The 17,216-nt window shown below is 43.3% G+C and overlaps 1 protein-coding gene across 1 annotated transcript in view; it reads left to right on the top strand.

The window, feature by feature from the left end:
• The first annotated feature begins 12,819 nt into the window (after nt 1–12,819).
• Nucleotides 12,820–17,216, top strand: part of RAB40C (RAB40C, member RAS oncogene family) — a 41,286-nt gene continuing 36,889 nt past the window's right edge. The window contains exons 1-2 of the mRNA XM_087973250.1: nt 12,820–12,958; nt 16,160–16,523. Of these exons, the coding sequence (XP_087829376.1) occupies nt 16,370–16,523 (154 nt within the window). The 5' untranslated portion in view covers nt 12,820–12,958; nt 16,160–16,369. The remainder of the gene's footprint in view (nt 12,959–16,159; nt 16,524–17,216) is intronic.

The raw sequence follows: 17,216 nt of genomic DNA on the forward strand, positions 1-17,216 counted from the left end.
GTCTTTGTGGGATTCTTTCCACCAACAATGAACATAACATCCCCAAAACAGAGCATTCCTCACATGTTATCATATTCGAGTCCAAAACAGAACTGTGGATACTCCTTGTTCTCCATAAACATATATAACAGTTTCTGGATGTGCATCATACTTTTTTCACATGGATGTTTTTCTAGTTCAGAGAATGGCAGAACATAATCTCCAGAATCTGCAGAGAGCGAAGCTTTTGATAAGTTGATAAGTGAAGAGTGCTTAACCTGGTTATTTTTTTATTTTTTATTTCCAAAAAATGAAGCTACCAAAATGAGGTGAGGTTCAAGTGGCTTTCGGTCTCTTACATTCAACGTAAAGGATAAGTTAAAAGCAAATATCAATATTTCTTTGCCTATGTTCATAAATACTATAGCCAATTTCTCTAGGGGATTTTTTCTGCCAACTACTGTAGGGGGTAGAGAGAGAGACAAATATATTGATGGGAAAGATCATTAGCCAACTAGCCACAGGTAGCCCTTGACTTACAACCATTCAGTTAGTGACCACTTGAAGTTGCAATGACACCGGTCAAAGTGACTTATTTTTCACACTTACAACCATTGTGGCATCCTCATGATTACGGGATCAACATTTGGATGCTGGCCAACTGGTTCATATTTATGTGATTCCCCTTTTGCGACCTTCTGACAAAGAAAGTCCATGGGGAATCCAGATTCATTTCACCCCCCATGTGACTGACTCAACAACTGCAGTGATTCACTTAACAACTGCAGCAGGAAAGGTGATAAAACGGAGCAAAACGGACCTGACTGTCTCGCTTAGCCACAGAAATTCTGGGGTCAGGTTGTGATCGTAAGTGAAGGACTCCCTCAACTCTCAGATTCGGGTTTTCCCTTCCCAAAAGAGAAATCAAAGATCCATCTCCTGCACCCACCAGTCCATCACATGGTCCAGTCAACTCTTCGTCCCAAGTGGAGATATCCACCCGGTCACTCCCCTCCAAGTGCAGAGCAACATGTCCTTGACTCTCTGAGAAAGAGAGTTGTTGAGTCTAATCTTCCACCTCTCTATGAAATCCCCCCCCTCCCAAATTCCCAAGCACTGAATGTGGCAGCCTCAAAGCTTCCAAGTAAAATATTCCAAGGCTGACAATCCCTGTATTTTAGAGGGTGAAAAGGTCAAAAAATGGTTAATTGAATACAGTCTGGGGATCTTTGTTTCACCATCTTTCATGCTTTTCAAGGAGGAATAGAGATAATGTTTGGATATCCAAAGGCCACAACTTTGGATGAGATAAATGCTTTGTGTCTAACAATGAAGAAATGACCCTGGTTGACTCACAACGATCAAACAAATCAGAATAAAATTGATGAAAGGTAAAAAAAGATGCTCCTCTGTTCAGCAGCTGCTCCATCCAAGAAATGTTTGGATTCCCACTGCTTGTCCCAAAGGCATTTTTTGAAAAGGCAACTGGACTTCTTTTTTTCCTTGAAGACATTTCACTTCTCATCCCAGAAGCTTCTGACTGGAGAACTGAAGAAGCTTCTTGGATGAGAAGCGAAACGTCTTCAAGGAAAAAAAGAAGTCCAGTTGCCTTTTCAAAAAGCACCTTTGGGACAACTGTGACCTGGTTGACTGAGAATCTCCATGGACATTCCTCCCACTGGCTTATCCCGAATTCTTTAGAAATCTGGAATTGGCTAAATAAAGGATGTCATTATAGTTTTACTCACATCCTGGTTTCCTGGGTGTAAAATTATGTGCTTCCTTCAAGAGAGCCAAATTTCCTCCTCCTCCTCTGCCAGCAAACAATAACCCTGCAGCTCTAAATTCCCACAAGTTCTGTCAGAGGTGAATTAATGTGGTTGGTGGCAGCTGTTGTTTAATTAAGAAGAAGCCCTTTGAAATCGTCCATCAACAGTCTGGACAGCCTGGAGAAGGCATTTGAGTCACTAGTCTTCCCTTTATGCTGAAATATATTCATATTATTGTAACAATTTCTCAATTGGTATCTCTATCGATCATCTCTCTCTCTCTCTCTCTCTCTCTCCATATATATGCACAGACACAGACATATAAATACACACACATACACATATTGTCTATCTCAGTCTGTCTCTATCGTCTATCCTCTCTTTCTACACTCTGTCTATCTATGTATGTCTGTGTTTCTATCATCCATCTATCTACTGGTTATCTATCTATCTATCTATCTATCTATCTATCTATCTATCTAATCTATCTAATCTATCTCTATCTATCATCTATCTATCTATAACGTCATATGACTGTCTATCATCTATCTATCTATCTATCTATCTATCTATCTATCTATCTCTATATATCATCTCCCTCTCTCTAGTTAATATGACCACCTATCTCCCCAAATGTGACCCAGGTGGCATACAACCAGCAATTAAAACAATTATCACAGCTGTTTTAAAAAAGAAAAATATAAATAAAAGGAAGCTTGTGGGAGAAGATAGATAGATAGATAGATAGATAGATAGATAGATAGATAGATAGATAGATAGATAGATAGATAGATAGATAGATAGATAGATAGATGACAGACAGATGATAGATAGATGACAGATGATAGATAGATGATAGACAGACAGACAGACAGAGGCAAAAGTAGGACAGCAGATCTCCAGCATCCCTAAAGGAGACAGATTAAAGTTAGCATCACCTTCTCTTGCCAAGGGAAAGATCTCTTTTTCGCTCATTTCCCTGATCTCTCTACCTTTCCATCTTCGATGGAGACCTCAAGGCAAGAATTGCTAACCCAGGAAGACCAATTTAGCTTCTCTCCCTTCCCTTCCACACAGGAAATTCTTCCCCAACATCCCGATGCCTGTTTGATCCTATTTCCCTTGGCATTCTCAACGCCGACAGGGGCTGCCATCTCCCAGGGAAAGCCCTAGAGCTGAACAGCTCAAGGGAGTTGAATTATTCAAGGAGACCAAACTCAAAGCATGTGAAATATAGATCTCCCTCCCTCTCTGTCTCTCTCTCTCTCTCTCTCTCTCTCTGTCTCTCCGCCTCTCTCTGTCTCTTTGTGTGTTTGTATGTGTGTTGGGGTTGTTGTTGTTGTTTGCCTAAGCAGTTTCTTGCCTTGCATAATCTGAGGCTCACTGGAAGGACTATGAGGAGGAGAAGAAGCAGGAATCTCTTAAAAGTGTGTATGTGGTGTGGTGTTAAATTAAGAATTTATGTGGGAGAAATGGTTTGCTTGGAAATGGTGGTTTAATATATATATATATTGTCCCTCTGCATCAACAGAAGGACAGCATCCAGATGACAAAACAGCGATAATACCGCTTTATACCTCACTAGCGAGGCCGTACATGGGATACAGCATTCGGTTCTGGTCCCCACCGAACAAAAAGGATATCGAGACCCCAGAAAGAGCGCAGACAAGAGCAACAGAGATGATAAGTGGTCTGGGGGCTAAACCGTATGACGAGGGGTTGATGGTACGTCTAGCTTAAAAAAGAGAAGGTTCAGGGGTGTTGGAAGAAATATCCTTCTGGGTTCAGTTCCAAGTGGGGGAAAAGACACTGGATTCATGGAAGTTGCTTGGAAAGATGGTTTAATGGTGGACAGGACCACGTGGCTTGGAGCTCCAAAGTGAAAGGGACGATCACATGCTTCAAGATGTTGGGTGAAGGAAAAGAGGGGCCAAGAGGCTGAGAGACCCTTAGTTATATAGCCTCTGTTGGGCCCCATCTTAGTATTTCCTGTTCCTATGTAAAAAATGTGTCCCAGACTAAACACAGGGCAAGTTTCATACCTCGTGCCATCGTTTTGTTAAACGCCTAATTTTCACAGTGCTGCATAAGGTCTATGTATATTTTCACCTGTAGTGTGGCTGTAGTACTATTATTCATCCTTCTTTTTCTCTTCTTCACTCCCTCCTTTTATTGGTATTACGGGTATTACAACAGTTCATTTAGTGACCACTGGAAGTTACGGCACAGAAAAATTGACTTACGATTGTTTTTCATACTTATGACCGTGGCGGCATCCCCATAGTCACGTGATCAAAATTCAGGTGCTTGGCAACTGAGTCATATTTATGAATGGTTGTAGTGTCAGGATTCCCTTTTGCAACCTTCTGACAAGTCAATGGAGAAGCACAGGGTTGGGCTGCTGGGAGTTCGCAGAGGTTCGGGAGACCCCTAGCAAAGATTCTTTGCAGTTTAGAGAACCCCCAAATCCCACTCCTGGCTGGCCCCACCCACCTCACCTCTCTCCTCCCAGGAGTCCCCACGTGGCCCGTTTTGGATGCAGTCTAGGGGCTATTGCCCTTCCTTCCTTCCTTCCTTCCTTCCTTCCTTCCTTCCTTCCTTCCTTCCTTCCTTCCTTCCTTCCTTCCTTCCATCCATCCATCCATCCATCCATCCATCCATCCATCCATCCATCCATCCATGTTGTGCAGTGGGTAGAATTTAGCATTGCAGACTAAGTCTGCCCACTGCCAGCAGTTCGATCCTGACTGGCTCAAGGTTGACTCAGCCTTCCATCCTTCCGAGGTGGGTCAAATGAGGACCCAGATTGTTGGGGGCAAGAAGCTGACTCTGTAAGCCGCTTAGAGTGGGCTGTAAAAGCACTGTGAAGCAGTATGTAAGTCTAGAGGCTATTGCCCTTCCTTCCTTCCTTCCTTCCTTCCTTCCTTCCTTCCTTCCATCCATCCATCCATCCATCCATCCATCCATCCATCCATCCATCCATCCATGGTGCACAGTGGGTAGAATGCAGCATTGCAGACTAACTCTGCTGACTGTGAGCAGTTCAATCCTGACCGCCTCAACTTTGACTCATCCTTCCATCCTTCTGAGTTGGGTAAAACGAGGACCCAAAATTGTTGGGGGCAAGAGGCTGACTCTGTAAACCGCTTTGAGAGGGCTGGAAAGCACTATAAAGTGGTATATACAGTGAGTCTAAGTGCTATTATTCGGTTGTTTTGTATGTGCACTGAGCGCTTCTGCACCGGAGAAAAATTCCTCGCGTGGCTAAATCACACTTGGCCAAATCAAGTATTCAATTCAGTTTTATCAGGGTGGGGATTCAGTTCATTTCCTCGTCCCCGATCCTGGCTGTAGGGTGGAGCATTGCCATAAGATTGTGTCCCGTTTCAGTAAGCCACGACGTTATGGACACCGAGGTGAAGTTTGTGCCCAGTTTGTGTCCTGCTGCAGTGAAAATAAATTGTACCATGCGGATGCCTTGCACTGACGGTGTCCTTGCATTTTGGCTCCAGACACCAGACTGCAGATTTTTTTTTTCATATTACGGAGTGCTGCAGTGTTGGGAGGGGGGGAAACAGCTCAGCTGGGTTTTGACCCAGTTTTAAATCGACTATCCCAGCCCAGCCACTTTTCTTGGACCCTCTGAGGAACAGGGGTGGACCTTGGCTTTTTTTCACCAGCCCTCCCTGCGTGTATCCCACATGGGAGGAATATATTTAAAAATTGACTACAGTACATACTTTGTGCAAAAGTCTGACAATGACTTCACACCAGAGCAATTTTGGAGATAGGCTTTAGATGCAAACACCCTGCGTTTCTAAACAAATCGTCTGCATCAAATCTGAGGATGCCTGTGAGCCTTCCTTGATAGCTACCAGTCCCTCGGTTACACAAAAAGTTGACTCAAATAGTTGAGATCCCGTCTGGCCTAGTGGTTAAGGCACCAGTTAAGAGGGAGACTGTGAGTTCAGGTCCTGCTTTAGCCACGAAAGCCAGCTGGGTGACTTTGGGCCAGTCTCTTTCCCTCAACTCCACCCACCTCACAGGATGGTTGTTGTGGGGAAAATAGGAGAAGGAAGATGTGCTAGGTATGTTTGCCGCCTTGAGTTATTTGTAAAAAAAAATAACAGCGGGATACAAGTCAATGTAAATAAACGTTACTCCTTCTTTACTCCCTGTTCTTTTAGCCCTCTTGCATCTGTTCTGGGACGCCTTGTAAGAAGGGCTCCTGCTGAATTCATTTCCAGTGAGGAGTGGGGGGTATTAACAGGTGGCTTTGTCCAACACAAAGCCACAATTTGCTTAAGGTTTGTTTAGGATGGTTTGTTGAATAACCATGATATAATTGGCTTGTGCTAAATTGCAAGTCATGTCTTTTTAAGACCGTTTCAATTTATTGCAATACTTTATCTTGTGAGTTGTCCTGGGGAGAAGCGAAAGATAGATAGATAGATAGATAGATAGATAGATAGATAGATAGATAGATAGATAGATAGATAGATAGATAGATAGAGAGGAGAGGGAGAGAGAGAGAGAGAGAGACAGACAGACAGACAGACAGATAGATGGATAGATGGATGGATGGATGGATAGATAGATAGATAGATAGATAGATAGATAGATAGATAGATAGATAGATAGATAGATAGATAAGACAGACAGACAGACAGACAGACAGACAGACAGACAGACAGACAGACAGACAGATAGATAGATAAGAGATACATAGATAGATAGATAGATAGATAGATAGATAGATCTATTTAGCATATAACATGTCATACATGGACTAGCAACCTATACTAACATTTCATCTAGACTAGTAGAACATTTATTTATTTATTTATTTAATTTATATTGCCGCCTCGACTCGAGGTGACTTGAGGCGGCTTACACAATGTAAAACCATATTTAAAACAAAAAAATAAAAGATAAATGTTAAAAAGATCTCTGTTCAAATACCAATGTCTAGGACATCTCATACATGAGATGATAGGTAGGTAGGTAGATAGGTAGATAAGATAAGATAAGATAAGTAGGTGGATGGGTGGATAGGGATGAGAGGGAGGGAGGGAGAGGGAGAGAGTGGGAGAGATAGTAGATACATAGGAAGAGAAGTGGGTTAAACTACAGCAGCCCCAAATCAAAATTAACTCACAAAACCTTGTGCCTTTAATAAAATGTGTCATTCTGAAAAAGTGCCACCCAACTGGCTGCTTCTTGTAAGTCACATCACCCAACTCCGTATTGTCAATGTTGACTTACAGCTGTTGTCCCAAATTTCCGCCTGGCACAACTTCAGCTCTTTTTGGAAACTTCCCATGCCAACCCAGTGGCGTTTGCTTTTAAGACAACACATGAAAGAAGACTTCTATTCAATTTGGTCCACCATGTTGGGCCGCACAGACAATAACCAACGTAGCCTGGGAGTCCTGGGGCTCGTCATCTTGCCCGACTTAAGATTGTCGGGCTGGGGGGAAAACTGCGGTGGGCATTGAGAGACACGGAGGAAGGGCCTTCCGTTGAAGAACAACCAAAACAGGGAGCACGGCTTGGTGGTTCATCCCTTCAATCTGGAGGGATATGGTCTCTGCAAGCTGCTGTGTGGTCCCCGTCTCCAAACATCCAGACAGCCCTCCATAGATTTCTGGGTAGCTTCAGGTTACAACCGATCACGACCTGAATTCTAGCCGGGCTTTGCCAAGCTGAGACAATGCAGGCCTTCTCAGCATTCAACAGATGGCGAGACCTTCCCACTGCCAAGGAAACAACAGCCTTCCTGTGAGATTCTTGGATGGCAAAACAACTGCCTGAATATTGAGATGGAAATGAAGGCCAAGACCCAGAAGCAATTGAGCTGTTTCACGGCTGGGAACAGGAAGTTTTGTCTGTCGGGATGGGGATTTAAACCAGTCCCATCAGGCAAAAGCCAAGACATCTCAGACACCAGCTGGGCTGTTGAATTTCATTTGGTTTCTTCTGATGTAAAACTTTGGGGGCTCCTGGATGATTTGGGTCACTATTCTGCTTGCAGGTATCCAACGGTGCACTTAGATGAGGTTTGGGTCTGAACCTTTTGCTTCTCATCCAAGAAGCTTCTTCAGTTCTGAAGTGAACAGAACCGAAGAAACAGCTTGGATGAGAAGTGAAACATTTTCAAGGGGAAAAAAAAAACCCAAAGAAAATTCAGTTGCTCTTTGGGACAACCATGACCTGGATGATTAAGAATCTCCATGGATGGTTCTGAACTTTTTTTGTTTTTTTAATCTGATGGGGAAGAAAGGTCTTGGATGGGCCTTTAGCTAAAATTAGGGTTCAGGTTTGCAATGAGGAGATTCAAGGCAAGAAGTTAATCCTATGATCCCAACAATTATTTCAGCATTTGGGGGCATAGGAGGAGGATATCATGTTAAGTCTTTTTTTTTCTTCTTCCGTTCAGTCATGTCTGATTCTTAGGGACCGCCTGGACAAGTCCTGCAATTTTCTTGGCAAGATTTTTCAGAACGGGTGGGACTACAATTCACCATCTCCTGGTTTCTAAGTTGATGCCTTAACCTCTACACACCAAACTGGCTCTCTATGTTAGTCTCTAGTTAGCCACAAATAAGAAGTCTTTACTGACTCACAGATTTTATGAAAAGAGTTTCAATTTTTATTTTATTTTTATTTGTAACTTCCTTAGTTGCGTAGAATTGCCGCATTCTAGCCTGTTCTTGACTCAATACATCTGATAACTTTAGCTCCAACTCATCAAAGCCTTTCCCTAAAATTTGTTAACTCAGATAAGACTTCTAATTTGCTACTGGACTCCTCCTGATTTTAAATATTTGGGGTTTTCTCTCTGCTCCCATTTAGATTTTAATGGACGGAGAATGATAGCAAAGCCTAGCATACTTTAGGTATATTTGTGCAGATTTAGCACAAACCCATAAGCAAAATACAACTTTTATGTTTACACAGCCTCCCATGTCCAAAGAAATGAATCGGAGTATAGTTTAATGAGATGGCTCAGTTCACATGATATGCAAAGCCAACCAATGCTTTGAGAACACATTTAATCTAATATTTACATATTGTATCTAATATCTAATATGTGTATTATATCGAACATATTTTCCAAAGTGTTTCATAGCACAGCAGGTCACAGATGGCGATGTTAATAGAGGTATTCCTCTTTTTTTCTTTCCAAAAACATGTATTTATCTAGTCACAAATGATGCAGAGTCAAACCTCATTGTAACATCATGTACTCTGTGAGTGAGTGGGTGGCAGGATAGGCTCACATAAATGAATTATCTAGGCTGGCACAAATCGAAGAGAATTATCTCTCCGATTCCCTTAATGCTCTTAATATAATTTTAATCTACAGTATACAATTCTATCTATGTATGGAGATGTAATATATTTTGTGTATTCTGTCTTATCTGTGCAGGGTAGATTCATATAGGAATGTACAGGCGGTATTGGATACATAGATGAAATATCTATGTATGTATTATACTTTAATATATAATATAATCCATGATGTGACCTTCTTTCTTGAGGTTCTTTTTTGTTTGTTGTTTGTTATTTATGTTTGATGCTTTTTTATATTGTGGTATGGTTTTAATTATTATACAGCTTGTAAGAGTCATTTGATGAGAGATGTCTGTATAAATAAAATAAATAAATAAAATCTTTATATATTTTGTCCATCTATGTACTGTAGATATACGCATGTTTTGTTTTAGATAGAATTCCACGTGTTGAACAATGCTCACCTTTCGCAATTTTAAGCTCCAGGTGGACTTGAACTCCCAGAATTCCCCAGCAAGCATGGAATTCTGGGAGTTGAAGTCCCCCGATGTTGCCTGGGCTGTGGAATTCAGGGGAAGTTGAAGTCTGCACAACTTAAAAGTCGCCAAGACTGAGAACCAATTGGTGTAGAAGGAAAAGTACATCTCCGTACATAAGCCCAGGTAGAAATTTTCTACCAATACAAAACTTGAATCAAGCTTCACACCACATGGAACATGGATCCTGTCCTTTTAAATTCCCCTCAGTTGGGATAAGCCATAATAAATGGCTTCCTCATTCTTTTGACTTTCTTTTGGCATCAGGACCATCTGGCACCCTTATGCCTGGCAACCTTCCCTGATGTCCTAATAGCAATAGCACTCAGATTTACATACCACAGCCCTCTCTAAGCGGTTTACAGAGTCAGCCTCTTGCCACCAACAATCTGGGTCCTCATTTTACCCACCTTGAAAGGAGAGAAGGCTGAGTCAACCTTGAGCCTGGTGAGAATCGAACTGTTGGCAGAGATAGCAGCATTATAACCACTGCGCACCCAGGAAGGAAGGAAGGAAGGAAGGAAGGAAGGAAGGAAGGAGGGAGGGAGGGAGGGAGGGAGGGAGAAAAGGAAGAGCAATAGAACTTAGACTTATATACTACTTCACAATGCTTTCGAGCCCTCCCTAAGCGGTTTACAAAGTCAACCTATTGCCCCCAACAATCTGGCTCCTCATTTTACTGACCTCAGAAGGATGGAAGGCGGAGTCTACCTTGAGTGAGCCAGGATCAACTGCTGGCAGTGGGCAGAGTTAGCCTGCAACACTGCATTCTAACCACTGCGCCACAAGGACTCCTAATAGCAATAGCACTTAGACTTATATACCGCTTCATAGTGCTTTAAAGCCCTGTCTAAGCAGTTTACAGAGTCAGCCTCTTGCCACCAACAATCTGGGTCCTCATTCTACCCACCTTGGAAGGAGGGAAGGCTGAGTGAGCCTGGTGAGAATTGAACTGTTGGCAGTTGGCAGAGTTAGCCTGCAATACTGCATTCTAACCACTGCGCACCCAGGAAGGAAGGAAGGAAGGAAGGAAGGAAGGAAGGAAGGAAGGAAGGAAGGAAGGAAGGAAGGAAGAGCAATAGCACTTAGACTTATATACTGCTTCACAGTGCTTTTATAGCCCTGTCTAAGCGGTTTACAAAGCCAGCCTTTTGCCTCAATCTGGGTCCTCATTTTACTCACCTCAGAAGGATGGAAGGCTGAGTCAACCTTGAGCCGTTCAGGATCGAACTGTCGAACTGCTGGCAGTCATGCAAGTCTGGAGACCGGAAGCCCTAAGCAAGGGTCTTTTTTGCAATTTGTCCAAAACCCCGGATTTGCCCGTTGACTGCCTTGTTAAGTGTGAATCATCTGAAAAGGAAAGGGAGTTAGGGGATGAGGAAGTCAACGATTACAGGCAGCCCTTCATTTGCAACAGTTCATCTAGTGGCCATATGAAGTTACAACGGCACTGAAAAAAAGTGACTTATGACCATTTTCCCCCAACATCCCCATGACCACATGATCAAAATTCAGACTCTTGGCCATTGACTCATATTTATGACAGTTGCCGTGTCCTGGGGTCAGGTGTTCACTTTTTTCGACCTCCTGACAAGCCAAATGTCATAAAATATTTCTATGGTCCTTTTAGAGTTGCCAACAGAAAGGGAGGAGAGGGAGCAGTGGGCAGCTTGCATTCCATAAATGTTTTCAAAGATAGTAACTAGGTGACTGAAGTGTCTGCCATGCAAAATTCTAACTGGAGAGCCTGATTGATGACTCTTGGCTATGGATGTGTCCCATTGGAGAATATGAATTACGATACACCCAGGGGGTGGGGGAAAACCAGGGTCAAGAGTGACAATGAATGACGTGTCTCAGAGTTGGCTACATCCTTACACCAAGTCAATGGGGAAGATTCACTTGACAAACTGCAATGATTCACTTAGCAACTATGGCAAGAAAGATAATAAAACTGGGCAAGTTTCACTTAACAACTATCTCACTTAGCAACAGGAATTTTGGGCTGAATCATGGTCGTAAGTCAAGGACTGCCTGTAGTTCTTTTAGACCCTGATGGCTCATCCACTATTTGATGCAGATCGGTCACCATTAGTGCTGATTTAGGATAGTACAAAATTCGATTTGGTGAGATTTATAAATTGATGTCCTGTTGCATTTAATGTGAGCCACAATGTTCTCATTAGTGCAAAACTGGCACAATTCTGATTGCATGCACAATTGGGATTTTTAGACACTAATCATTGTTTGTGCAAAATGGAGAAAAGGAATTTTTTTTTTAAAAAAAAGTTCTTTTTAAAGAACTCTAGAAAATACACGAGATAGCAGATGTGTTTTACGATATGCGTTATATCTGGTACAGGAGATAAAGTGAGCGTATTTTCCTGACAGTATTTCATTAATAAACATGTACAAATGTAATTTTAAAAAAATTCATTGCCAGTTTCTGGTGAACTGGAACCCATGATCCTGTTTTCTGTAGAAAGATCATTTCGCATAATTGAGACCATTACTTGGGTTTTATTATTTGAACCAATCGAGACCTACCTGTGTAAACTAAATCTGTAAATGTAACTAAATAATATAAATAACTAAATTTACAAATATAACAATTTATGCAGGAAAGTGATCCCTGAATGCCTAAAGGATCAGTCGAGACTCTTCTTGCAATCGAAGCAGAATTTATGTACTTCTCGTTAAGCTTTTCACGCTGTGCCTCTTTCAGTGTACTTTATTGTTGCTCTTGTTGAGAGGTGGAGGGGAAAGTGGTATTTTCATTTAATTCTCATTCTTGTTTATAATTTCTCCTAGGGTTCCCTAAGGTATTAAATTCTATTGCACCCCAAACCTCTTTCTGCCTCTTACAGATCTCCGACCGTCCCCTATCCTAAAACCCTTTTTTCTCTGCAATTAACCTAGCCTTAAATGCCAAACAAACGAGCAAGCATCTCTACCAAGTCCCACGCCCACGTGCCTTTACTACTACTCCCAGCCTCCCCGGCGGTCACTCGACCGTGGCCGCGGACGAAGGCAGCCGGCGCGAGGCATGCCGGAACCTGTGGTTCCCTCCCTTTCTTTATGTAAAGGTCTGGGCAAGAAGAGAGGAAGCGTCCCGAGAGCCTTTTCTCCGCCCCTCCCTCCTGATAGGCCGCGTCTCCTGGACGAGGCGGGCGGAACGGGAGGACGGCGGCCAACGGGAGAGGCGGTGGGAGGATTGACGCGGCGGGGAGCCAGTGGCTGGGCGGCGGCGCTGTCGCTGGGCGAGCGGGAGGCCTGGGTGGTTGGCAGCCCAGCGCAGTTTCCCGAGGAGACGCGGCGCTGATGGGGCGGCGGAGCCCGGGACGGACGGCCTGAGCGGCCTGAGAGAGAGCGAGAGAGGTGAGTCTCCCCGTGGGTGGCCGTCGCGGCTCGTTCCGAAGTCAGAGCCCGGGTGGGGGGAGGGGAGGGTCCCTGCGACCCCCCCACCCTCCTTACAAACCCTGCTGCCCCCCTTGACACGTGTCGGGGCGACTTCACACGTGCGGACCTTACACGCAGGGCGTGATTTAGCCTCTTGCCTCCCTGGAAGGGGCTGGACCGTGGGAACTGCCTCTTACCCGTGTTTAGGCTTGACCCTCTTGCCTCCCCAAGCCTCCGCCTCCTCATTATATGCTACCATTTATTATTATCATCATCGTCATCATTATTATTTTCTTTTATTCATTAAACATGAAACTCAAGTCAACTGAACATTTCAAAATGTATCACAAATATCACTGACTGGCATTGATGGTTGATACGGGTTGCTGCCAGCATCCTAGGTATCGGCCAAGTATCTTAAAATGTACAATAATAATAATAATAATTATTTACTTTATTCATTAAACATGAAACTCAGTCAACTGAACATTCAAAAATGCATCACAAATGCCATTGACTGGTGCTAATGGTTGATGCAGGTTGCTGCCAGCATCCTTGGTATCAACCAAGTACATTACTACTACTACTACTTACTACTACTACTACTACTACTACTACTACGACCTGTCTCATACCCGTGTTTAGGCTTCCCATCTCCACCTCCTTATCCATTTTATTATTGTTATTAATTATTAGTGTGAACGGTCTCATACCCCTGTTTAGGCTTGTCCTGTCTCCCCAAGTCTCCACCTCCTTATATATTACCTATTATTATTATTATTATCATCATTATTATCATTATCATTATTTCTATCCCACCCTTACTCTGGAAGCTGAGGACAGTGTCTGGGGAGGGGAGGTCTCCCCATATTATCCCACTGACAACACCCTTGTAAGGTAGGCTTATCTGAAGGAGAGACGGCCAAAATTCACCCACTCCAGGGTCCGTGTCTGAAAGGGAGAAGAGTCTCTCATGCCTTGCCCGTCCTGCTGCCCTCATCCTGGTTCCCTCCGTCCACCCAGATCCAAGCCATCCATTAGATGGTCTGCTTTTATGGTGCAGTTAAAAGTTGTATAAGGAAAGAAATCCAGGAGGGATTCAGAGGACAGAGATCAGAGACATTTAGGGGAGTCTGAAAGAAGCCAGAATTGACTATGGGATGGGGAGCTGTTGTGGGTATGTGTGTGTGTGTGTGCATTGTTCAGAGGTGCACATCCCAGCCCGATGTTTGTTTGCATCTCAACGGAGTCCCAAAGGTGCTTTTTTTCCAAAAGGCAACTGGACTTCCTTGTGTTTTTTTTTCCTCAAAAATGTTTTGCTTCTCATCCAACAAGCTTCTTCAGTTCAAGAAGGAAAAAAAACAACAAGAAAGTCCAGTTGTCTTTTGGAAAAAAAAAAAAAAGCACCTTTGGGACAAGCATAACCTGGTTGATGGAGAATCTCCGTAGACATCTCAACGGAGTCTATTTGAACAGTCCAAAACCAACCTGGGCATGTGGGGGTGGGTGGAATTTGATCTAGCATTGTCTCGTATCGGAGCTGGTCTGGCTAGGACTTCCTGCAGCTTTGTTTTCGCGTTTGCTCCCGATAGAGATAAAAATGAACCGACCGATGGGTTTGACAGTACCTGCAGTCTGTGTATTTGTCAAAAGGCAATGCTTTTGTTGTCATCCAGCCCCCAGTTCCAACTGGCTTGTCTTGGAAAAAGATGCCACCAGATGATCAAAGAATGTCAAGTAATAGAAGGGCTGTAGATAACTCATCTTCTAGTTTTGATTTTTTTTTCTTTCTTTCCCAGTACGTTTGTTTGCATCCAGACTTCTTTAAATGCAAAGGAATGTGATTTTTTTTTTTCTTGGTAGAATTTCCTTTCTACAGACCCTAAATCATCCTGGGTTGTCTTTCTTAGAGCTGTTTGTGCTGTACACAACTGAATCTTTTGTCAGCTGTCACTGTTACCACAAGGTTTAATTTCTGTTCTGTTCTCTTAATCTTGACCTTTTTTGTAAAAAAAAAACAACCCCAACCCTAATGGCATTGAAGGAAGAAGCCACACGTTTCTTCTCCGTAGGTGGATAACGTGAATAAATAGTTAACTAACTTGAAGATACTATCTCTTGTATGACTCCCTTAGGCTCTCTTCATTGCCACATTTATTTTTCTCCTTTCTCCATTCTTGTCTAATGTCTAATATCCTGGCTTCCTTCGCTGTCACACTCTTCTCCTTATTCTCTTTCCAGTCACTATGGTTTTACACCTTTGTGTTCATACCTCATCTTTATTCTTGTCCCTTTCTGGACTTCTCCCGCATGGGGGTTCACAGCCTTCTGTTCCTTGTTAATTAATCCTCAGCCACCCCCTCTTTCTGTAATTGCAATGGTTGACATGATTTATTAGCTCACAATTCTGGAGGAAGCCTACCCTGAATGAAAAACAATTTGCTCCTTTTTTGATTACAATTTCACTCTCATTTACAAATACAAAAGAAAGAGAGAGTGAGTATAGTTTATCATATGGTTCCTTCTTGAATATCCATTTGTTTGGGAAAATCCTGATCCAAGTTAGCCTTGGAAAAGATTAGGAAGGGCAGAAAATAATAATATCCCTTGCAGAAAAAGTAGATAGAGAAAGAGAATGACCGGCACTGTAAAATATCAATATTGCAGGACACCGTATTAATTGTAATTACACTTTATTGATCTGGAAAGTCAAATGAAACACAAAAACACACAGAGATTTCTCTTACAGGGCTGTCAAAAGGTGTTGGGTGTGTGAATGGGAGAAAGGAAGGGCAGGGACAAGAAATCTAAAAATCTCTTGTGTGTTTTTGTGTCTACATAAATTGTGGTTACCCTTCTCTTAAAGGATCCAGTCTCCTAGATTGATGTACTGATCTAGGAACAGTCTCTTCCTTCCCAATAGGCTAGCTATATGTATATCACAAAGTTCCTTTTTTATCAGAAGTCCCTTTTTCCTTGTCCCTGAAGTGGCAATCAATGGCTCTTCTCCCTTATTTGATATATAGATCTGGAAGAGTTACCGATCTGGTTATCGTTACGGTAATACCCTTCTTGGTAGCTTAGAGACTTTTTAAAAGCCTGCTTGTGTTTTGCAACTCTTAAACTAAATAGGTCATCTTCTTCCCCTTCTCTCTCCCCCCCCCCCCGCCCCTCCTCCAGAATCCTGACATCTTTTGACAGCAGCCCTTCATTCGACAAAGGAATGACGAGACCCTTGTGAGAAGTACAATTCTTTTGAGGGGAAAGAATTCGGGGGAAGCGGAATCGCACGAATTCTCGCAAGATTACCACCGCTGCAAGCTTGGCGTTTTCCCCGGCATCTTTTCAGTCTGGCTGGGTGTCTAGCATGCGAATCGTCGGCCTTCACTAATGAGAGGGAGAATGGGAACCCAGGGCAGCCCTGTCAAAAGCTACGACTACCTGCTGAAGTTCCTCTTGGTCGGGGACAGCGACGTGGGCAAAGGAGAAATCCTTGAGAGTCTTCAAGACGGGGCTTCGGAATCGCCCTATGCCTACAGCAACGGTAAGCGCGTCGCGCGTACGATTCAGAAGTTGCGCAAAGCACATCGTGGCTGGGTTAGCTCAATTGTATCGCGTTTCGGAGTCGGGGTGCAAAGAGCTTCGCGCTAAATCCGGCGTCCTTCTGCACCAATAAACCCTTTTCCCCCCCCCCTTCTTTTAAATGAAAAGCTGGAGAGATCATTAACAGTTGTGCCAGAAGACTTTAATTAAGAGCCAAGACTCGGCATCACACTTTCCCTTGTGTCTTTTCACGGTAGTTAAAATGTAATGCTGTCTAGCTGGGCTGTGTCGCGTTGTGTCTTTGCAAGCTGCCGTCGCGCTGGCCGTTTAAAATTCTGTGCAACCACCGGAAAGCAACCTTGATGGGAAAACGCCAGTTCTTTACACCAGCTTTGGGATTGAACGCTCTGCCTACACCGATGGCGAAGTTAAGAGAGGCTCAAGAGAATAGGAGAGAAACAGATCGTTTTGTTTATGACTATCGGCGTACAGGTACAGCCCTTGACTTACAACAGTTCATTTAGTGACCGTTCAAAGTTACAACGGCACTGGGGAAAAGTGGCCACCCGTTGCAACATCCCCATGGCCAGGTGATCAAAATTCAGATGCTTGGCAGCTAGTTCATATTTGTGACGGTTGCAGTGGCCTGGTACCATGTGGTCAGCTTTTGTGAACAGCATTGAAAAAAGCGACT

Source organism: Notechis scutatus, chromosome 12 (genome assembly GCF_049901735.1).
Source record: "Notechis scutatus isolate UNSWTSFEM ecotype Mainland chromosome 12, rNotScu1.2, whole genome shotgun sequence".
Taxonomy (NCBI): Eukaryota; Metazoa; Chordata; class Lepidosauria; order Squamata; family Elapidae; genus Notechis; species Notechis scutatus.